Below are 23287 nucleotides of genomic sequence, written 5' to 3'. Positions count from 1 at the left end.
CGTGGTTGCTTCCAGGTGACTGCATTGATGGGGTAACTTGTACAAGCAAATACATTTTGGGTGAATAAATACCACTGCCAATTCAAAGTTGCCTACTAAGGGAATTTTAATCCCATTGATAGTTCTCTTCAGTGCTTTACAGTAGAGATGCAGACACTCCATGCTAGGGGTCAATTGGGTTCTAGCACTGCAAGACTCCAAGTCAGTGGGGAACTGAACAGATCCCAGAGATAATTGGCTTATGGGCCGGGCCTAAACAAATTCTTTGTAATGATGTTGACCAGGGACATTCTTTTGATTTTATTTAGCAGTGTACAGAACGTTTCAGCAGATAGTTGACATTGTGTCTAAATAACCTTTTCCTGTGTTGTTTTCCCTATTATTCATTTCATGACTTGTCTTTGTGTGACTTATGTGCAACATTTCCATAATTATCAGTCTTCTGTCTTCAGTCACAGGGACATTGTTGAATATTCACAAGGGAATATTCCACTGCAGAGTTTTTTTTCGCTGCACCTTTTATACCTGCTGTAAACTGTGTAGCCCATGTGACACATACAATTTGATTTGAGAAAAAAAAGGTTTACTTTGTCAGGCTTGCCCTCTGGTGTTCTCCTTTCCTCACTACAGCTTCTAAAACCTCTTCTGATGCAGTTGGACATTCCAAACACACTTTCTGAAGCAAGACATAGAGTTTAGCAGTCTTTATTCTATAACAATGGTAACGGGCCATAGCAATTACATGAACACAAATATAAGTGACAATCAATGGTGTAAAAATATGAAGCTTCATGCAAATAAAATTTAAAAAACATGTAATTCATGTTCTGGAAAACACTTCAGATGTACTTACAAAAATACAGTAAATCTTTAATAAAAACAATATTTCTCAATGTGGAAAATGCTACTGACATATGGTACAGTGAGCTGGAGTCGATCGATCCAATATACTCTTGTCTTTATAATTATGAGGAAGCTTATTGACCACTGCCTTAGTGGAGGTATTTGTAGGTTTGACCTCTGTACCAAATAGTCAATCAAAAGTCACCAACAAAAACAACATGATTGCTGATCAATACATTTGACCATCAATATGATGGTAAGACAACAATAAGTTGTATGCTACAACATAACAATGTATGATACTCATTTACATCTCAAAACCAAATCAAATGTAGCTTATAATTCAAAATGTGTAATTGTATAAAAAGGTACATTGTACATATAAAGTACTGGGGGAAAATACATCTGACATTTGAAGCAATGTGAAATTATGATATCTGACAGTTCATTATTAAAACAGATGTCTAAATGGTTTACTTGAACCAGTACATGTAGTTGGACGTTATTGCAGGGAAACATAGGTTGTTACTACATGAGCCTCCGTAGCTTGGTGGGCATGCTGAACATGGGATGCCAACTTTGTAGGGAGGTTCTCCTACCCAGTTCCCCCTGGAAAAGAAAGAGTAATAATGTGTCATTCTTGTTGACGTTGAAAGATGCTCCCTTGGGCATTAAACATATCATTTTCCAATTTGAATTAATGTAGTAGTCATTTCCCATTTCACAAATCTAAAGCATAATAGCAGCTATACTTTTTTATTTTGCATAAAATAGCCTTGATGCTTTCATAATGACATCAGTTTACGCGGACACCTATACATCTGTTCTCATTCGGTCTGACAATGAGTTTCTGAAATGTAAGAGAGAGGATATCAATCATTCAGCTGTGATACGTGGAGCTTGTTAAGGTATTAAGCAGGACTCACTTTGGGGAATAATTACAGACCAGGTATGTTGCTTGTCTCCACATGGCTCCCCAGACAACCATGTTATAGCACGTTTGAACTGCACAGCCAACTCTGTTCGTTGTAGCCCACACCATCTGAATATCAGTCAGATAAGTCTTTTGAGGATAAAAATACTTTCCTGAAAAAGAAGAAACTCCAGCACCCTGGTTATCCTGAATACTGCACAAATGATTGAATTCATCTCGGAGAAGCAATGTTTAGTTCAATAGACCTTCATCAGGGTCTTCGTCAGGAGAAGACTACCCCAAACATTCCCAAATCTGAAGTGCCTAGATGGCTACTGTACCTGAGTGTAATGTGTACACATCGGTGCAGAGCACCTCATTGGACACCTGGGGTTGCAGTCACGAGGGTATGGAAACATGTAATCATTGACTTCGTCATACCAAGGTTTGACCAGCTGCAGAATGGAGCGATATCTGGAATAAACACATCAAGTACATTCATTTTGTGCCATAGTCAACATTGCATGAGGTTGGACTCAAAGATGGCATTGCTCGGATCCCCCTCAATCAATAAAAACAAATAAAATATTGTATCAACACGTGGTCAGTTGATATATGATTGAAACATGCCAGGCTTTTACATACCCCCCTGTTCTGACCGACAGGTTCTGTCCCAGGTATCTCAGTAGGAATGGTGGTCCATGTTCCCAGAGACACGTGGCTGCCCAGGCTTCAGCAGATCTGGCAAGGCCTTCATCCCACACCTGTATGTGTTGCAGACATGATAATGCATTCATTGGGATTGAACCTAAAAGTGCACAAAAAACATGCATTGTGAGCTGCTCTCATAAATATCTACCTGAATTACCTTGCATGAATACAAAATGCACAAAACTGCTCATCAGTTATATGTTGATACCGAATAGAAAGAGTAAAGCTTCTTGCAATGATATCGAATAGATGCCAGAACCCCCCCCCCCCACCCGCCCCCCCAAAAATAAAAATAAATTCTGTGACCATGAGCACACTGATTTTATGTAGTAAACTTATGTTTCCAGCAGGGTGAGCCATAGACCAAGCCATAGTAGGCACATGACTCATGATGCATACCTACATTTTAATTGCCAAAAAAAGTTATACAGTAAGTTATCGGATCAAATCACAAAGACAACACTACGCCAACAAATCTCAAATAAAACGTAGCCTGCTAGTTTAGCATGTAAAACATTTTCAATTGAATCTCAATTAAAAACTTGCTCTCACCATATACTCCATATTTGCAGCAGGTGGAAAGACGTTTGCTCGGACTTTATTGTGATAGTCAAGGATGGCAAGCATGTCACTTTGTGAAATCCAGCGTTTCCGTCTAGACTTGGGGATGAGCGCAGACACCTGCGCGTTTAACGTTGAGTTCATGTCGGTGAAATTGGCTATTGAAGTGGAATCTGTCGAGTTATGGATGAGCCATCCACTTGCTCCACTGGCTATGCAGAACAGGACCACATTGGTAAAATAGCACATGCCTTTCATTCTTCTCCAGGTTAGTCACGTACGCACTGTAATGAAAAACAAAGAAATAACAGTCTAGTTTGAAATAAAACAGGTAGCCTACATTACTCTGGATAATTGTGTCATGCTCTTGAATAAAAACGCAAAGGTAGAAAGATCACATCAATTCTTTACTAAATGTTTTGGAAAATAACTATACTATTCAAACTAACACTTCCCTGGTTAGATACAAAATATAACACGAACGTTTGATCCAAAATACATTGTTGAATAGCCAATGTCTTACCCGCAATTCAGAAAGTCTCAGATGCAGCCTGTTCAAAGTTGTACAATTCCCTTCTCTGCGTACTCTGTTCAGTCCCTCTCAGTCTTCTGCGACTTGCCTCTGCCCTGGCCACGGTTTTTATAATCTGTCATTGCTCAAGGAGCATATGGTTAACAGTGTCTGTGGTGTTACTGTCAACATTATATAATTTGTATGCTACTTGTAACATTGTTTATTGCATGCTTATTTATTGAAAATCAAATTGCATCACACTGAGGTCAAGTTAGGATTATATCCTTTATATTACTGTAATAGTAAGGTGTCTTCTTCATGACTTCACTCAGTTGGTTGTCAGCATCACAATGCCATGCTTGTTGTTCCCGATGATATTGTATTAGTTATCAGTCCATGGTGCAGTTCACTTTCTGCTCTTATTTGAAATTGGATCAGGCTCATGCCCTTGAGCAACAAAACCTTGTCTGGAAGAGTACAAACACTGATTTAGATCAGTCTCAGGTTTTCCAACTACAGTATTGCAAGTCATTTTCCTGGTCTGAGGTCTCCTGTGCCTAGGGTTTCTTGTCATGTTCATTGTAATGGAAGGATTACACTTGTTCAGTGGCCAGATCTACTGCCTGGGCACTCTCCCCCCTCCCCCTAGAATAAAATAAGTGCCAAGTTGAAAAAACCTCAAGAGGGTCATACATTTCTTTGCCATTTGGAAATGAACTGAAGCAAAGTGCTTCAGTGATTTACCCCATCGTTTCTGTTATTTTGCTTATTTTGCTTAGTGCTTTTGAAAGTTTTATTGGAAGAATGACATACTTGTTTTCTTCCAAATAGTGCAGTGATATAAAAGCTTGGCTGTAAACTCAGAGCCGTCTTTGAGTTCCATTGATTCAGTTAACTCAAGTTTTAATATTGCAACATCAAGAATGACAATTTTGTTGCCTGCAAAGAATGACATAAATAATATGTTAGGCTACAGCTTAGAAGAAACTAAAAGTACAGTTCAAGTGATGTTCATTCATGGTCATTTAGTGGTAGCCTACCATTCAAGGCAGTGTTTTCCCTTCTGAGCCACAAGGACTTAGTTCCCTGTGTGATTGATTGTACAGTGGAGCTAGATCACTAGGCAGTAGCTTTTGGTGTGACATCATCACTCTTTACACAAGAAGAGTGTAATTAGCCGCTTGGAATAACTTCCTGTACTGGTTTAATGTTTGTTATACTATGGATTATAAAAATCTATTCATGCCTGTTAAGATTTTGACTCTCTCCCATTGCAGCTGTTCAAGGGACACAGGATTTTGACTGTTACCATTGACTTAGTTTTGTCCAAACCAAATATATTATTTTGGATAGTTTAATTTAAGATGAAAAAATATTTATTTTCATTTTATTTTTCATTTTATGGAATTGGAGAAGTGAAGAATATTCCAGTAAAGCTGACCAAATTGTAGACACATGAAACTATGTGGTGGTTTAAAAGTATACTATACTCTTCAATTTGCCACTTGTGCACTCCTCCCAATTATATTCTTACCCATTGGCAGGGGTTAGTCTAGAACCGTAGACTTGATCATTTTGAAAGAATGAGATGTTAAAACTATACAAGCTCACATCAGTTTTGGTATTTTTGACCCATTTTGGGCTTTATTTCAATAGAAATCACAACTGCATTCACATCAATTACATTATATAAACAACTAAACTAGTTATGGTATTTTTTTCCCCCCCATCTTGTGTTTTGGTATTACCCTTAAAACATTCATATAAATGTACAATTAGTATAGACCAGTTAGATGTGAAAATATACAAGCTTGATGCATAGTAAGGCTGTAAGCAACCCTAAATGAGATCTCCAGCTGCCAAACAAATTACAAAGTTAGAATTGAAGGGTGACCTATATAGCTTAGTAAACCATGTAATTGAGGAATGGGGTTCTTCAGGGATACAATGCCTATTCTCAAATATTCCATTGTCTATTCTCAAATATTCTATTCCATTCCAAACCTCTCATGTGTTCTATTTTCATAATAATTTTTAAAAAAGATCAGCAACTGGGGCAGAATGAGATTCCTCCAGGGACATAAAAACGAAGACTACTTCTGCAGTGCATTCAGAGTCCCATGCAGTCCCAATAGATCTGAACCGGTGGCATAGGCCCATCTCCCACCTCCGAGCGAAGGCGAACTTGATTGATCCCCTTTTCTGTCCAAGAGAAACAGTCCAGTTAAACCCACAATATTTCTCTGTGGACTTAACCATTCATTTTTTTTTAAATATTAGAAACAGGTTTCAAGCTGTTCCAGAAGAACCAGACAGCATGGGCAAAATGCATTCTCCCAAAAGGCTGGTTTCAAGACTTACTGTAATTTGTGACTGAACTGACAAATGTAGTTTCTGTGATGACACTATCCCAATTTCATACTGAATTAAAACAATCGGAGCAAAAACGTTTTTTTTTAATCACTCATATCCATTATGTTATAGCTTGACTAATAAAATGGTATATTGCACATGTTCACATTCTCAATATTATTCTATACAGAATTATTCATATTTTGTAGTGAAATCAAGCAATCAACACACTCCTTTACGTACTGTATATTTCCCCTTTGTTGGCTTGTTCTAATTGAGATAATGGGCTTTCTATGGCTTAGTATTCTAAATTCAGGTTTGGCCTTCTCACAGATTATCGAGACTTGGCAGGCCCGCGACAGCAAACTGGCCATCAACCAAAGATGATGACCGTGAGATTGTTTTTTCAGATCCTAGGCCTGTCTTACCTCAGACCCCACACTGCTGTGGCCAGTATGTTACTCAGACGGGCAGGGCAGCTCAGCTCTATTGGCACGCACCCTCAAACCTGCTCGGCAAATTAGCAGATCCAACCCAAATGTTAATGCCAATGAAATAAGCTGCATGCCAGACAGTACAAACTGATTATTATATAATTTTATTAAACTTATTCTAAGCAAAAATGTAAGGTCTTATCATCTCTGGACAATGTTCTGGTTGATTTAACATGCTTTGCATAATGTGCTTTGCATAATGTGAGTAAACAGGTGTGGATGCTGTGGGAGGAGGACTGTGAGAATATTTAAAAGGAAAGCATCGATGGTTGGCTGCCACTCACACAGAACCAAACCACTCAGCCAAAACAAATCTGACCAGCTGGTGAAACACATCTGCTGGGTCGCATATATCTCGACTGTGTTGAAGCGAGCAGTACAAACAGGGTCCACTTTTGCTGTGTTGCCGTAGAATATCAAAATGCCCCTGACATCATAGTGGCCCTGGTTGTTTCCTAGAAGAGCAGATGTTTGCATTTACTGACTGACAAACTTTTCTGTCATTTCTGTTTTCATTAACCTCAAGCACAAGGATGCAACAATGATTGATGATATGATGGAAGAACCAAGAAGAGAAAGAAATAATGAATCTCATTCCCATTGATTGTAAGCTAGCTGACAACTGGAAAAACACCCGATACCCACAGCCCCCTCCCTCAAGTACAGTTCCAAAGCCTTTCTCCAAAGTCTGTTACAGTTTCAGTACATGAAAGTACTGTAAGTCTAAACTTCTTTTGTGGTTCTGAAATCACTTCCATGAGAATGAGATACACACCATTGTCCCATTTTGTGCCAGAGCCTCTCAACTTCTATAATGGGAATCAGCTGTGAATGCTGGTTGTTTATCAACCAATTGCTCCTAATAAAAAACTTTCGGATGAACATAACATTTAGCAAAGATTTTATATCTTGTTCTTTTTTTTGTTTTGAAATACAGTAGGTGATATTCAAAAACTATTTTTTCTCTATATATTGTAATCTTGGGAGTGTTTTTGAGAGTTTGACTGTAACGCTCGTCTCAAGAAGAGGACCAAACCGCAGCGTGGTACGTGTTCATGATTATTTTTTCAAACTGAACACTGAAACAAAGTAACAACGTGGAACAAAACAAAACAGTTCTGTCTGGTGCAGAAACACAAAACAGAAAACAACTACCCACAAAACACAGGTGGGAAAAAGCTGCCTAAGTATGATTTTCAATCAGAGACAACGATAGACAGCTGCCTCTGAGAACCACAACCGGCCAAACACAAAGAAATAGAAAACATAGAAATAAAGAAACTTGACTGCCCACCCGAGTCACACCCTGACCTAACCAAAATAGAGAATAAAAACCTCTCTATGGCTAGGGCCGTGACATTGACAAATGTTTCACTCTAGTTCTCATAGATTTGTTATACAGTAACAAGTCAAAATAGTGAAAGTTTAAGCACTACATCCTCTGCACACATAAGAATAGATTTATTGCTTATTTTATAGCACAGTAGTTACTTTGGTTTGGCCTGAAGCTGGACTGGGAATGCAGTGCTGTCCCAGCATAACCTCTGCATTGCTTTGTCAGTAAGGGTTACTGGCTGAGGAGGTACCCCTACACCTTCTATCAAGTGGGCAGTTTGAAGGTCATACACCTACTGTATGAATTGCATTGCAATATGGGGTTTAGAAACTTTACACTAACATCATGATTCCACAAATATAATTCCTGAAGTTTTACTGAATCTTTAGACTTTTTTGGATAATTTGTCAAACATGGTTGATTTGATCTAATTATGGATAAATACTCTCTTTTCCATTTGGTCGACCAAATAGTTGCATAAAGATCCCATCAATTCCTTAACACACAGACAACTATGTGTGGGAATTGTACAACTTATTTCCTTCGATGACATACTACTGTTTAACAAGAGCTATCACTGTTTCGGTGGCTATAAAGCATCATTCAGAGGCATGAGAATCTGGCATTGTTTTGCTTTCCAAACCAGCCTAAAAAGTCTATAAGTCTTTGGTAGGAGTTGGCATAAAAACAATTCCAACATTTCCATGTACATCAACTCCATGTGCCTCACAGAGAACTAGAAGTAGCTTAGCCTTTGCTCTTTTAGCTCATATAATAGGACAAAGGTGAGTTGGGTAAGTGTATCAGTAATACCAAATCACCTATTCTAGCTGCAGGGTTGGGTACGTTACTTTCTAAATGTAGTCTGTTACAGTTACCTGTCCAAATTTGTAATCAGTAACGTAACCTTTAGATTACCCAAAGTTAAATAAAGGTTAAATAAATAAAAAATCAATTTTAAAAAAGTCTATCAGAATTCAAATCATTCCAATGCATGTTATACCCCTTGATCTTCAAGAATAGGATATGGAAATATGGAAGTATAGATTAGCCAAATTGTTTTACCTGAGCATAATCTCAAAACTAAGGATTTATTAGCCAGCCCAACTATGTTGTTTATGATTTTGTTGTCATGGAGGACTGATTGGGCTCATTGAATCGAATTGAAAAATAAATGCTACGCTCATAGAATGGCATTGACCACTACTGAAAAGGGCTATTTACATGTGAAAAATGAATGCCATATGCTGCATTTGATATTTGCCTATTGTTTCCCTTTTTGTTGGTGACACTTTGATATCTTGATAATATGCAGCTGTTTAAATGGCAAATCCACAGATCAAATCAAATTGTATTTGTCACATGAGAATACAACAGGTGTAGACCTTACAGAGAAATGCTTACTTACAAGTACTTAACCAACAATGCAGTTAAGACATTTTTTGTTGTTGAAATATAACAAATAATTAAGGAGCAACAATAAAATAACAGTAGCGAGGCTAATATACAGGGGGTACCGGTAGAGTCTTCGTGCGGGGGGCACCGGTTAGTCAAGGTAATTGAGGTAATATGTACATTTAGGTAGAGGTTGAAGTGACTATGCATGGATAATAAACAGGGTAGCAGCGACATAAAAATGGGGGGTGGGGGACAATGCAAATATTCCGGGTAGCCATTTGATTAACTGTTCAAGAGTCTTATGGTTTGGGCGTAGAAGCTGTTAAGCCTTTTTGACCTAGACTTGGCTTTCCGGTACCTCTTGCCATGCGGTAGCAGAGAGAACAGTCTATGACTACGGTGGCTGGAGTCCTTGGCAATTTTTAGGGCCTTCCTCTGACACCGCCTGGTATAGAGGTCCTGGATGGCAGGAAGCTTGGCTCCAGTGATGTACTGGGCCATACACACTACCCTCTGTAGTGCCTTGCGGTCCGAGGCAGAGCAGTTGCCATACCAGGCGGTGATGCAACCAGTCAGGATGCTCTCGATGGTGCAGTTGTAGAACTTTTTGAGGATCTGAGGACCATGTCAAATCTTTTCAGTCTCCTGAGCGGGAATAGGCGTTGTCATGCCCTCTTCATGACTGTCTTGGTGTGCTTGGACCATGTTCGCTTGTTGGTGATGTGGACACCAAGGAACTTGAAGCTCTCAACCTGCTCCACTACAACCCTGTCGATGAGAATGGGGGCATCCTCGGTCCTCCTTTTTCTGTAGTCCACAATCATCTCCTTTGTCTTGATCACATTGAGGGAGAGGTTGTTATCCTGTTACCACAGGGCCATGTCTCTGATCTCCTCCCTATAGGCTGTCTCATTGTTGTCAGTGATCAGGACAACCACTGTTGTGTCATCTGCAAACTTAATGATGGTCTTGGAGTCGTACTTGGCCATGCAGTCATGGGTGAACAGGGAGTACAGGAGGGGACTGAGCATGCACCCCTGAGGGGCCCCTGAACTAAGGATAAGCATGGCAGATGTGTTGTTACCTGAGGGCGGCCCGTCAGGAAGTCCAGGATCTGGTTGCAGAGGGAGGTGTTTAGTCCCCCAAACACTCTTTTTTCACTGCTGCTACTCTATGTTTATCATATATGCATAGTCACGTTAACTATACATTCATGTACATACTACCTCAATTGGGCCAAACAACCAGTGCTCCCGCACATTGGCTAACCGGGCTATCTGCATTGTGTCCCGCCACCCGCCAACCCCTCTTTTACACTACTGCTACTCTCTTTTCGTCATATATGCATAGTCACTTTAACCATGTCTACATGTACATACTACCTCAATCAGCCTGTCTGTATGTAGCCTCACTACTTTTATAGCCTCGCTACTGTATATAGCCTGTCTTTTTACTGTTGTTTTATTTCTTTACTTATCTATTGTTCACCTAATACCTTTTTTGCACTATTGGTTAGAGCCTGTAAGTAAGCATTTCACTGTAAGGTCTACTACACCTGTTGTATTGGGCGCACGTGACAAATAAACTTTGATTTGATAATGGTGTTGATGTGAGCCATGACCAGCCTTTCAAAGCACTTCATGGCTACAGACATGAGTGCTACGGGTCAGTAGTCATTTATGCAGGTTACCTTGGTGTTCTTGGGCACAGGGACTGTGGTGGTCTGCTTGAAACATGTAGATATTACAGAATCGGTCAGGGACAGGTTGAAAATGTCAGTGACGACACTTGACAGTTGGTCAGCGCATGCTCGGAGTACACGTCCTGGTAATCCGTCTGGCCCTGCGGCCTTGTGAATGTTTAAAAGTCTTACTTACATCGGCTACAGAGAGCGTGATAACACAATTGATACTCTCAGCTGATGCTCTCATGCATACTTCAGTGTTGCTTGTCTCAAAGAGAGCATAAAAGTTATTTAGCTCATCTGGTAGGCTTGTGTCACTGGGCAGCTCGTAGCTGTGCTTCCCTTTGTAGTCCGTAATAGTTTGCAAGCCCTGCCACATCCGACAAGCGTCGGCGCTGGTGTAGTACGGTTCGATCTTAGTCCTGTATTGACTCTTTGGCTGTTTGATGGCTCGTCGGAGAGCATAGTGGGATTTCTTATAAGTGTCTGGGTTAGAGTCCCATTCCTGGAAAGCGGCAGCTCTACCCTTTAGCTCAGTGCTGTCTGTAATCCATGACTTCTGGTTGGGGTATGTACGTGTGGTCACTGTTGGGATGACGTCATCAATGCACTTATTGATGAAGCCAGTGACTGATGTGGTGTACTCCTCAATGACATCGGAAGAATCAATTCCAGTCTGTGCAAGCAAAACAGTCCTGTAGCTTAGCATCTGCGCCCTCTGACCACTTCCTTATTGAGCGAGTCACTGGTACTTCCTGCTTTAGTTACTGCTTGTACGCGTGTCTGTGTGGAGTAAAGGTGGTCTGGAGTTTTTTCCCCCTCTTGTTACACATTTAACATGCTGGTAGAAAGTAGGTAAAACAGATTTAAGTCCCTGGCCACTAGGAGCGCTGCCTCTGGATGAGCATTTGCTTATGGCCCTATACAGCTCATTGAAACAATAACAAAATGACGCCCTGCCTCTGTTTTGGTAAAAAGCTGGAGGGATGTTCCTGTCAATATTATCAATATTATTGTTTTACCATGTTATGAGGCTACACAGTATTTGTTTACATTTGCAATGTTTACAAACATTAGAGAAAAACAAGCCTATATTTTGGGTTCTCATTGAGTGTGACAGTTGAACTAAGCTCATGAGGCATTTCTAAGTTTAATTATTCAAGAATCAATTAAAAAAATATATATACTGTACACACACACACACACACACACACACACACACACACACACACACACACACACACACACACACACACACACACACACACACACACACACACACACACACACACACACACACACACACACACACACACACACACAGTACCAGTCAAAAGTTGACACCTACTCATTCCAGGGTTTTATTGAATTTGGACTATTTTCTACATTGTAGAATAATAGTGAAGACATCGAAACTATGATATAACACATATGGAATCATTTAGTAACCAAAAAACTGTTAAACAAATCAAAATACGTTTTATATTTGAGATTCTTCAAAGTCTCCACCCTTTTTGCCTTGATGACAGCTTTGCACACTCTTGGTATTCTCTCAACCAGCTTCATGAGGTAGTCACGTGGAACACATTTAAATTAACAGATATGCCTTGTTAAAAGTCCATTTGTGGAATTTCTTTACTTCTTAATATGTTTGAGACAATCAGTTGTGTTGTGACAAGGTAGGGTTGGTATACAGAAGATAGCCCTATTTGGTAAAAGACCAAGTCCATATTATGGCAAGAACAGCTCAAAGAAGCAATGAGAAATGACAGTCCATCATTACCTTAAGACAGGAAGTCAATCAATACAGAACATTTCAAGAACTTTTCAAGTTTCTTCAAGTGCAGTCGCAAAAACCATCAAGTGCTATGATGAAAGTGGCTCTCATGAGGACCGCCACAGGAAAGGAAGGCCCAGAGTTACCACTGCTGCAGAGGATAAGTTTATTAGAGTTACCAGCCTCAGAAATTGCAGCCCAAATAAATGCTTCACAGAGTTCAAGTAAAAGACACATCTCAACATCAACTGTTCAGAGGAGACTGTATGAATCAGGCCTTCATTGTCAAATTGCTGCAAATAAACTACTACTAAAGGAAACCAATAATAAGAAGAGACTTGCTTGGGCCAAGAAACACAAGCAATCGATATTAGACCAGTGGAAATCTGTTCTTTGGTCTGTAGAGTCCAAATTTGAGATTGTTGGTTCCAACCGATGTGTCTTTGTGAGACGCAGAGTAGGTGAAAGGATTATCTCCGCCTGTGTGGTTCCCACCATGAAGCATGGCGGAGGAGGTGTGATGGTGTGGGGGTGCTTTGCTGGTGACACTGTCGGTTATTTATTTAGAATTCAAGGCACAGTAAAACAGCATGGCTATCACAGCATTCTGCTGCAAATCGCCATCCCATCTGGTTTGCGCTTAGTGGGACTATCATTTATTTTTCAACAAGACAATGACCCAACACACCTCCAGGTTGTGAAAGGGCTATTTGACCAAGGAGAGTGATGCATCAGATGACCTGACTTCCACAATCACCTGACCTCAACATAATTGAGATGGTTTGGGAACAGTTGGACAACAGAGTGGAGAAAAAGCAGTCAACAAGTGCTCAGCATATGTCGGAACTGTTGGAAAAGCATTCCAGGTAAAGCTGATTGAGAGAATGCCAAAAGTGTGCAAAGCTGTTATCAAGGCAAAGGTTGAAGAAACTAAAATATAAAATATATTTGGATTTGTTTAACACATTTTTGGTTACTACATGAGTCCATATGTGTTATTTCATAGTTTTGATGTCTTCACTATTTTTCTACAATGTTGAAAATAGTACAAATAAATAAAAACCCTTGAATGAGTAGGTGTCCTAACTTTTGACTGGTACTGTATATGTAGAATTTATCAATCCAAAAATTAATGTAGCAACTACTGGTTGCCCCTTTAAGTCTATCAAAAGTGTACAAGTTTGAGCATGTGTCCATTATGCCTATGGATTAAAAAAAAAATCAGCATGAATTAGATTGAGTAATAATATCCCCACTTTTATTCCATAGGCTGGGATCCGCACTATGCAGATGCTGCAAGATTGCATTTTTCACAGGCTGTCCATTGGTTTCCAAAACTGATTGATAGGCAGCTTAAACTTCTTGAATTCAACCATTATTTGGTTCAAACACACAATTAGATTTGTGAAGATCCATCCACAACAGCCACCATCTGTAAGACTCAAATAGCTAAATGAGAGAGCAGCAGTGTGATTCACATCAATGTGCTATGTAGATATCAATAATAAGTGATATTCGTATCATAGTAGACTACACCACTTCTGTCATCCTTACCTCCAAGTGTTTATACAAATTGGATAATCTATGGATGCCGACAGCAGTTGCATCATTGGAAGACATAGCTTGGACTGTAGTCTACAAAAGCCTATTCCCGCTCTTTTCCCGCAATGCATCAAACACATTTGTGGTGTCATCATAGTGGTCTCTGACATCATAGTGGTCTCTGACATCATAGTGGTCTCTGACATCATAGTGGTCTCTGACTTGGGGTCAGACTCGCTCAGGTGGAACAAACTTAAAGTTGCGGCTTTTCTCAACACTGATTTGAACGTCATTGAGAAAACAGGAGTGTCAAAGATTTTTCGCAAACATCCTTTCTGTATTTCAAAGTAATCCTCGAAGTAATCATCTAGTTTTTCAAAAGTGTGCGCTGAGATTTGGGAAGCAAGTTCAGGGAGTGAGTGTTTTAATAAATATAAGAAACAATGAACACAAACAACGCACCGACATGAAAACAGAGTCAATAACACCTGAGGAAAGAACCAAGAGGAGTGACAGATGTAGGGAAGAAAATCAAGGAGGTGATGGAGTCCAGGTGAGTGTCATGAGGCGCAGGTGCGTGAGAAGATGGTGACAGGTGTGCGGGATAATCAGCAGCCTGATGACCTAGAGGCCGGAGAGAGAGTATCCATGACAAAAAGCATCTGTAATCTGATTTCAATATTTTTGCTGGTAACATAATAGGTTACAGTTACTGTTTTTGTAATCCCTCACATGTACTCCCCAACCCTGCCTAGCTGTATCCATCCATGTAACTTTGAGTCGTGTTCATACAGGGCATTTTGCATTTGGTGAATGACATCATGGATTGAATAATACCCATTAGCATTCTCCAGGAAGTACTATCTTCAGACTTTTTGTAACCGAACCATTGAAAAATCTAACAAAATCAGTTGTTCAAAACCTTTAAATCGTAGTGTTTATAAATATGTTCATAACATTCATCAGGGAGTTGAGACTATACATCTGTCATTGTGCTCAAATGTTTAAATCTCATGCCATATATCATTGCTCAAGATCTTGGAAGAACATGAGTAGTACTGTGTCTCAGAGGAGAGAAATGATTTTATCACCATATATAGAGATATGTCAAAATAGTAGTCCTCTGCACTGCAGGTGTTTCACATAGTTACACAGTATATTTGTTCAGTTGTGTTATGTTAGTAAAAGTAATTTCAGTAGTTCTTACCCATTGGGCACACACTGGTTGACTCAATGTTGTTTGCACATCATTTCAATTAAATTATGTTGAACCAACGTGGAATAAATGTTGAATTGACATTATGCCCTGTGGGTACTGTTGTAAGGCCTGCATTGGGCAAAAATGTAGTATGCTATCTTGTTAGACCAATACATTTTTATAGAAAATAGTACTTATGCCATTGCTTCAGCTGACAAGGGTTAATAACAACAGTTAAATGAGTTAGCAAAGTCTTACTTCTGAATACAATCCAAAATACTTAACCTACTGTAAGTTACAGCAAATAATAGGCGATTGCTGTTGTTCTGTATGCTGGAGAAGGCACGAGATTAGAAGAAGTACACCGAGTTCAGCTTCAAACAATAACATCTGACATAATAGCAAGAACTTACGTTCCCCCTGCTGAAATCATTGTTTCTATAAATGTTAATGATGTAATTCACCCATGTTTACACAAGCTGATAGACCAGGGGCGATAAGAAACATAAATGTCAGAGTTACCCCTGCAACTCTCGACTGTACATAAATATGAATACAGTGACACATTATTATTGACTTCTTTGCCATGTTAACTTATTATTATATAGTATTTTCCTATTAAATTCAGTACAGGTCCACAAAAGACCACAAAGTGACTGAAAATGGTATTAGTTTCCTCACAACATTAAAGCTGCCATATACTGCCCTGTATACAAGCTATTATCACATAAGCTACTACACACACAGTACATATAAATTGCAAATAATAATAAAACAATTTTCCCTGTAAGGATATGATGTGTTCCTTCGCACCATGTTTTGCCTGTTATCTAGAAACCAAATCCTGTTGCCGGTGGGAATTTAGGCTCCCGTTGTGGACTGTTAGGTAACTCGTGCAATATAGGGCTATAAAGTCAGTGGCAGACTTTTATAGGAGGGGTTATATGTAATAACAATGAATCACCAAAGAGAAACAGAGTGAGACGTATTACCTGCTAAGTCTGTTTTTACATTCAAACCACATACAAACCTATGTAATTTATGGTAATAATAACAGTGTCAAATGTTGACCTGGTATCAGCTGAAACTAATCTATATGTTGAGTGTCAGATAGCATATTGTATAGGTCACACTTTATGCTGATATCAGGAGTTCATTTGTATAGTTTCTCTGACCATTAATCCCACCACGATAGAGGTAATAATAATAACATGGTTCTGAAACAAATTGCTTGCCAAGCTCATATCAGTTCCACTTAGTTTGTCATTTTCTCATAATTGCTTAGCTGGTGTTATTGTTGGCCAGCATGTCTTCACCTCCTGCTGTAGAGAGCCGTACTCTGCAGTATTACAGTCTGTAGGGATCTGTAGACCCTACGAAGAAGCATGGATTCCGTTCTAGTGATGTAACTAAAGCCAAAACCTTCACTGAAAAAGGTGAAGAGGGACTGTTTTGCCAACATGGACACCACAGTGAATGCTTTGATAATGAAATACATTTGTATGTATATTATTTGACATGGTACTGTACATCATGCCAAAGAGTCTACATTGTAATTTCTTCCACAGATTAATATTCAATCAACATACTATTGTTGTAACATGTACACACATTCATTTTTTTACACTTTAGTCATTTAGCAGATGCTCTTATCCAGATTGACTTACATTTTTCATACTTGTCCCCTGTGGGTATCAAAGCCACAACTCTGGCATTGCAAGTGCCATGCTCTGCCAACTGAGCCACACTGATGGTATAGATTAAGCTTGGTCACATTTATTGTAGACAGTGGCATGGGAAACAAATGGACCATGGTTGCCATGCAAAGCGATATTAAATGTAAGGGTTAACCTGTCAATGGGATGCTGCTAAGAAAAGTCCCCTTAGTTTCTCCCCAGTGGCATAATTAAGATCCAAAAAGTCAATAGGGGATGAGGCATTATATTGAAGATCTACTGTGTTTGCAATGCAGATTAACAATGTGCACACTGACACCCAGTGGTGAGACCTGCCTGTTGCCACGTCCTTCCTATATAGGCTACAAACTACAAACTCCCAAAACTTTTAGAGCCAACATGATCAAAAACTATAGCAAGTTTTGTAACCTATTGATTATGTATTTTCAAAATTTTTTTTTTTTTTAAATAATGACTTCTTCTGACCAAAAAACATTAGTCCAACACCCATCAATGTCCCGATTCATGTACAACGCTGCAGGATTAGCAGTGCTCAGTAGATGTCCCTCTTGCCTTATAATCAGTCAGTAAATTAGTTTTATCTTAATTTGATCACTGTTGTCACAGAGAATTTGTAGAGAAATGCAAATTGTAGTTGATTCAAAACAGCTTCTAAATGTCAGACTTGACTTGCCCTGACAAAAAATGTATTAACTACTACAAAAATGTTAATGAATTATAATCCACATAATTCACATGTACTGTTTCCTGCTGTGAGAAGCAGGATCAAATTAAGATTTAGCTACTAATTTATGTTTGCTACCACCACCACTGGCCAGTTCAATGTCTTTTATCTGACTGTTGAGATTCATATAATCATCTTGTCATTTATCAACAGTAAATCAGCACTGATTTCACACGTAAACTGAATTCTTAGGGGTCTATAACCACAGGACTAGAATGAAGGATTCTACATCTAAATCTAACAGCAACATTTTCAGAAAGGCTCAATTAAGATCAGGGGTGATTTTGCGGATTTTGACAATGAATTATAATTAATCAATCAATTAATGGATGAACAGGTTAATCTCGAATGGTTGATCTGGAACTACAGATCAACTCTCTCTCTGTGAGAGAAAGAGAGAGAGCGAGAGAGGGCGAGAGAGAGAGAGGGAGAGAATCATAAAATAAACCAGGAGCTATTCTGGCAGCGGTAGTGGTGCTCTCTCTCCCTCCCACGTACCGCTTTTGCCGACAACCACAAATCCACACAGTGACAATCATTCATCTGCTTGGAACAACAACACCTCAGTGCGACCACAGAATCCACCGGACTCTCACTTCAGCGCTCCTACTTTTCTTAGAAAATCCGCTCTGGACTCGCAAGCGACAGCACAATATTGGGCAGCTACCGCGACTCGTTCTTCTCCCCTCATCATCTGAATGACGGGCGGACGGTTCGACTTTGACGATGGTGGCACATATTGCGGTGGCTGGGAGGATGGGAAAGCCCATGGACATGGCGTCTGTACCGGGCCCAAGGGCCAAGGCGAATACTCCGGGTCCTGGAACAATGGTTTCGAGGTAGTGGGGGTTTACACCTGGCCCAGTGGAAACGTGTATCGGGGCTACTGGGCACAGGGGAAACGACACGGACTCGGTGTGGAATCGAAGGGAAGATGGATTTATCGTGGCGAATGGACTCATGGATTGAAAGGTAGATACGGGGTCCGGCAAAGTCTCCACACGCCTGCCAGATACGACGGGACGTGGAGTAATGGTCTGCAAGATGGATATGGAGTTGAAACGTATGGTGATGGAGGTAAGAGTGCCAGTAGCAGTTTGTGGTTAGTAGATGTAATGCAGTTTGAAAGAGCAGTCTCGCTTTTCACAGTGTAGCAGGGGGCACAAATGTTGTTGAGCAATTCAGTTGTATCAAAGTTTGATAAGAGTAGAGAAGCCTGCCTGAACTATGTGCCAGTGCCACACCACTGTGCTCTATTGATATAAACTGGACTGGTCAGTCAGCACTGAGCTCTCCCATAGAGGTCATGGCTAAAAATAGAAACATCACTCAGCCACACTTGAAAATCAAAGAGCTTTTTAACCAGCACATACCTATTGTATTGATCGTTGTTCATTTGTTGAAATATGGTAATTGAGTGTACAGTAGTTTCTATAGAAAGTCGTTTTAGAGTATATTAAAAAAAAGATTCAAAGATTGTGTTTGAGACAGAAGTGGTGATGAGGTTGTAATGTCAGGGCACACAACCATAGTCATACACGCACAGTTACATATAACTTGTAGGTTATATCTATTCCAGAGAGAAGAATCCACGTTTTGGTGACTCAGCATTAATTGATAGGCTTTTATATATCGATTAATACAGGGGAAAGCAAGAATGCAAGATAAAGTGAACATTTATTTCAGTCTGAGGACCAGAGCCAACCAAATCTGAGCAAGCTTCATCAGCCAGTTCCCCCTGGGCAAGCTTGGCTTCTAGTGCTTTCTTTTGTGCTTGGGTCTAGTACTCTGATATGTGTCACTCACTGGTTCAATTTGTAAAGAGAAATATTCACAGTTCCTAACAGTCTGAAGCAGCAAGAGGTACCTGCAGGGGCATCATTTCAGCTAAACCTTACTGCATTTCGACACAATTTAAAAACGTTCAAATTCAATTTGGAGAACAGCAAAAACAAGACAAATTGTCTCCAGCCATTATCACCTTGTTGTTGTAGCTTCATTCATCTCAGTCAATGGGGGACTTAACATTGTACAAATACAACTCATACAAGAATTAGCTGCTACGCACTAGCTCAGCACCAGGATTAAAACTCTAGTTTAGTTTCATGTCAAGTCAAACAACAGTTGCCCAGCCAAAGCCGTCTACTACAGCTATCTTTACATCTCCACCAGTGGCGGTCGGGGGCCTTTTAAGATGAGGGAAGACACTTTTTTTCGTGAACATTGCCTTATTTCCATTAGTGAATTCCATTCACCCAGTTCATTGTAACAGCGACAGATTTAGGCTACTACGATACTAGAATTGTCCCTATTCCCATTATGAGGCTGCTCTACAACCTAGCCTATGAATTATTTATTTTTCTTCTAAGGGGTGAATCAGCTTAATATTGCGGAAAGATTGTTGCTTCCATCAATGTAATTGTCTGCATCATTTCCAATCCCCTATATATATTTTTGATAAATATATATATCCATATACATACACATATGCATACATATACACATACAGTGGGGAGAACAACTATTTGATACACTGCCGATTTTGCAGGTTTTCCTACTTACAAAGCATGTAGAGGTCTGTTATTTTTATCATAGGTACATTTCAACTGTGAGAGACGGGAATCTAAAACAAAAATCCAGAAAATCACATTGTATGATTTTTAAGTAATTCATTTGCATTTTATTGCATGACAGATTCTATCCCCCATATATAACATTCTATTGGTTGCTAGAATTTTGTAAAATCATTTACATTTAACATTTTGATGTTTTGAATCCAGGGTTGTTTTGCGTATCAATTCATAAACCACGTGCCATGGAATGGGTACATCGAAAATCTCTTCCCAACTATTTTGCAATTTATTTGGCACAGCTGGCAGTTTTTTGGTCCTTAATTAAATGAAATTGGTATATGTTTGTATTTATCACACTTTTATTTAACCATTTATGTTCTTTAATACAGGGCAGACATACAAGTTCCTTACTTTTTTCCCCTTCGACTTACCTCTTCCATTTTTGTGGTAATGCTGCAATGAATTGGTTGTAATTTTAGGTAGAGCAGACCCACCATAGAAGGATGCTGGCACTAAGACCGCACTCAACCAACTCTTTAAGGCCAAAAGTAAACAAGAAAATGCCCATCCAGAAGCGGCGCTCCTAGTGGCCGGGGATTTTAATGCAGGCAAACTTATATTCATTTTACCTCATTTCTACCAGCATGTCATATCTGCAACCGGGGGGGGGGGGGGGGGGGGACATGGACACACGATAGACCACCTTTACTCCACACACAGAGATGCATACAAAGTTCTCCCCCGCCCTCCATTTGGCAAATCTGACAATAATTATATCCGCCTGATTTAATAATAATAATAATATATGCCATTTAGCAGACGCTTTTATCCAAAGCGACTTACAGTCATGTGTGCATACATTCTACGTATGGGTGGTCCCGGGGATCGAACCCACTACCCTCACTAAAGCAGGAAGTACCCGTGACTCGCTCAATACGGAAGTTGTCAGAAGAAGGGGATGCTATGCTACAGGACTGTTTTGATAGCACAGACTGGAATATGTTCCGGGAGTCATCCAATGGCATTGAGGAGTATACCACCTCAGTCATTGGCTTCATCAAGAAGTGCATCAACGACATCGTCCCCACATTGACCAATACGTACATATCCCAACCAGAAGCCATGGATTACGGGCAACATCCGCATCCAGCTAAAAGTTAGCGCTGCCACTTTCAAGGAGCGGGGCTCTAATCCAGACGCTTATAAGAAATCCTGCTATGCCCTCAGACGAACCATCAAACAAGCAAAGTGTCAATACAGGATTGAGATTGAATCCTACTACACCGGTTGATTCTCGTCAGATGTGGCAGGGCTTGAAATCTATTACAGACTACAAAGGGAAACCCAGATGCGAGCTGCCCAGTGACGCGAGCCTATCAGATGAGCTAAATGCCTTTTAAGCTCGCTTAGAGGCAAGCAACACTGAAGCATGCATGAGAGCCCAAGTTGTTCTGGACGACTGTGTGATAACGCTCTCGGTAGCCTATGTGAGCAAGACCTTTAAAGGTCAACATTCAGAAAGCCGCGGAGCCAGATGGATTAGCAGGACCAGGACGTGTACTCAAAGCATGCACAGACCAACTAGCAAGTGTCTTCACTGACATGTTCAACTTCTCTCTGACCAAGTCTGTAATACTTACATTTTTCAAGCAGACCAACATAGTCCCTGTGCCCAAGGAAGCAAAGGTAACCTGCTTAAATTATTACCGCCCCGTAGCACTCACGTCGGTAGCCATGAAGAGCTTTGAAAGGCTGGTCATCAACATCAACAGCATCTTCCCGGATACCCTAGACCCACTCCAATTCACATACTGCCCCAACAGATCCACAGATGATGCAATCTCAATCGCACTCCACACTAACCTTTCCCACCTGGACAAAAGGAACACCTATGTCAGAATACTGTTCATTGACTACAGCTCAGCGTTAAACACCATAGCGCCAATGAAGTTCATCACTAAGCTAAGGACCCTGGGACTAAACACCTCCCTCTGCAACTGGACCCTGGACTTCCTGATGGGCCATCCCCAGGTAGTAAGGGCACGCAACAACGCATCTGCCACGCTGATCCTCAAAACTGGAGCCCCTCAGGGCTGTGTACTTAGTCTCCTCCTATACTCCCTGTTAACCCATGAAATGCGTGGCCAAACACGACTCCAACAGCAGCATTAAGTTTGCTGATGACACAACAGTGATAGGCCTGATCACCGACAACGATGAGACAGCCTATAGGGAGGAGGTCAGAGACCTAGCAGTGTAGTGCCAGGACAACAACCTCTCCCTCAACGTGAGCAAGACAAAGGAGCTGACCGTGGACTACAGGAAAAGGCGGCCTGTACAGGCCCCCATTAATGTTGATGGGGTAGTAGTGGAGCGGGTCGAGAGTTTCAAGTTCCTTGGTGTCCACATCACCAACTATCATGTTCTAAACACACCAAGACAATCATGAAGAGGGCACGACAACAACTTGTCCCCTTCAGGAGACATGGCATGGGTCCCCAGATCCTCAAAAAGTTATATAGCTGCACTATTGAGAGCATGGTTGCATCACTGCCTGGTATGGCAACTTCTCGGCATCTGACTGTAAGGCGCTACAGAGTGTGTATGGCCCAGTACATCACTGAGGCCAAGCTTCCTGCCATCCAGGATCTATATAATAGGCGGTAGCAGAGGAAAGCCCAAAAATTAGCCAGAGACTCCAGTCACCCAAGTCATAAACTGTTCTCTCTGCTACGGCACGGCAAACGGTACCGGAGCGCAAAGTCTAGGACCAAAAGGTTCCTTACCAACTTCTATCCCCAAGCCATAAAACTGCTGAACAATTCATAAAATAGCCACCGGACTATTTACATTGACATCCCCCCTTCCATTTGTTTTGTACACTGCTGCTACTCGCTGTTTATTATCTATGCAGTCACTTCATCCCTACCTACATGTACAAATTACCTCGACTAACCTGTACCCCTGCAC

General features: G+C 40.4%; 2 protein-coding genes across 2 annotated transcripts in view; one reads left to right on the top strand and one right to left on the bottom strand.

Moving 5' to 3' along the window:
- Positions 1 to 689: 689 nt before the first annotated feature.
- Positions 690 to 4009, bottom strand: pi15b (peptidase inhibitor 15b). Its single transcript, XM_046322188.1, has 6 exons — positions 3552 to 4009; positions 3020 to 3312; positions 2402 to 2520; positions 2098 to 2230; positions 1770 to 1885; positions 690 to 1452 (listed from the first exon to the last, which is right to left on the bottom strand). The coding sequence occupies exons 2-6, from the start codon at positions 3284 to 3286 to the stop codon at positions 1317 to 1319; spliced, it is 771 nt and encodes a 256-aa protein (XP_046178144.1). The 5' UTR covers positions 3287 to 3312; positions 3552 to 4009; the 3' UTR covers positions 690 to 1316.
- Positions 4010 to 18160: 14151 nt separating this feature from the next.
- The window catches only part of LOC124010039 (junctophilin-1-like), a 29024-nt gene continuing 23897 nt past the window's right edge, over positions 18161 to 23287 (top strand). The window contains exon 1 of the mRNA XM_046322360.1: positions 18161 to 18821. Within this exon, the coding sequence (XP_046178316.1) occupies positions 18443 to 18821 (379 nt within the window). The 5' untranslated portion in view covers positions 18161 to 18442. The remainder of the gene's footprint in view (positions 18822 to 23287) is intronic.

This window comes from Oncorhynchus gorbuscha, linkage group LG22 (assembly GCF_021184085.1).
Source record: "Oncorhynchus gorbuscha isolate QuinsamMale2020 ecotype Even-year linkage group LG22, OgorEven_v1.0, whole genome shotgun sequence".
NCBI lineage: Eukaryota > Metazoa > Chordata > Actinopteri > Salmoniformes > Salmonidae > Oncorhynchus > Oncorhynchus gorbuscha.
The sequence above is the reverse complement of the archived record's forward strand: the minus strand, read 5'-3'. Positions and strand labels throughout refer to the sequence as shown.

Coding starts and splice junctions, on each gene's coding strand:
- pi15b (XM_046322188.1), bottom strand. CDS start 3,286: ATGAAAGGCATGTGCTATTTTACCAATGTGGTCCTGTTCTGCATAGCC. Junction 2,231..2,401: donor CTGTCGGTCAGAACAGGGGG/GTATGTAAAAGC, acceptor TGTTTATTCCAG/ATATCGCTCCATTCTGCAGC. Junction 1,453..1,769: donor GTCTGTAATTATTCCCCAAA/GTGAGTCCTGCT, acceptor TTTCTTTTCCAG/GGGGAACTGGGTAGGAGAAC.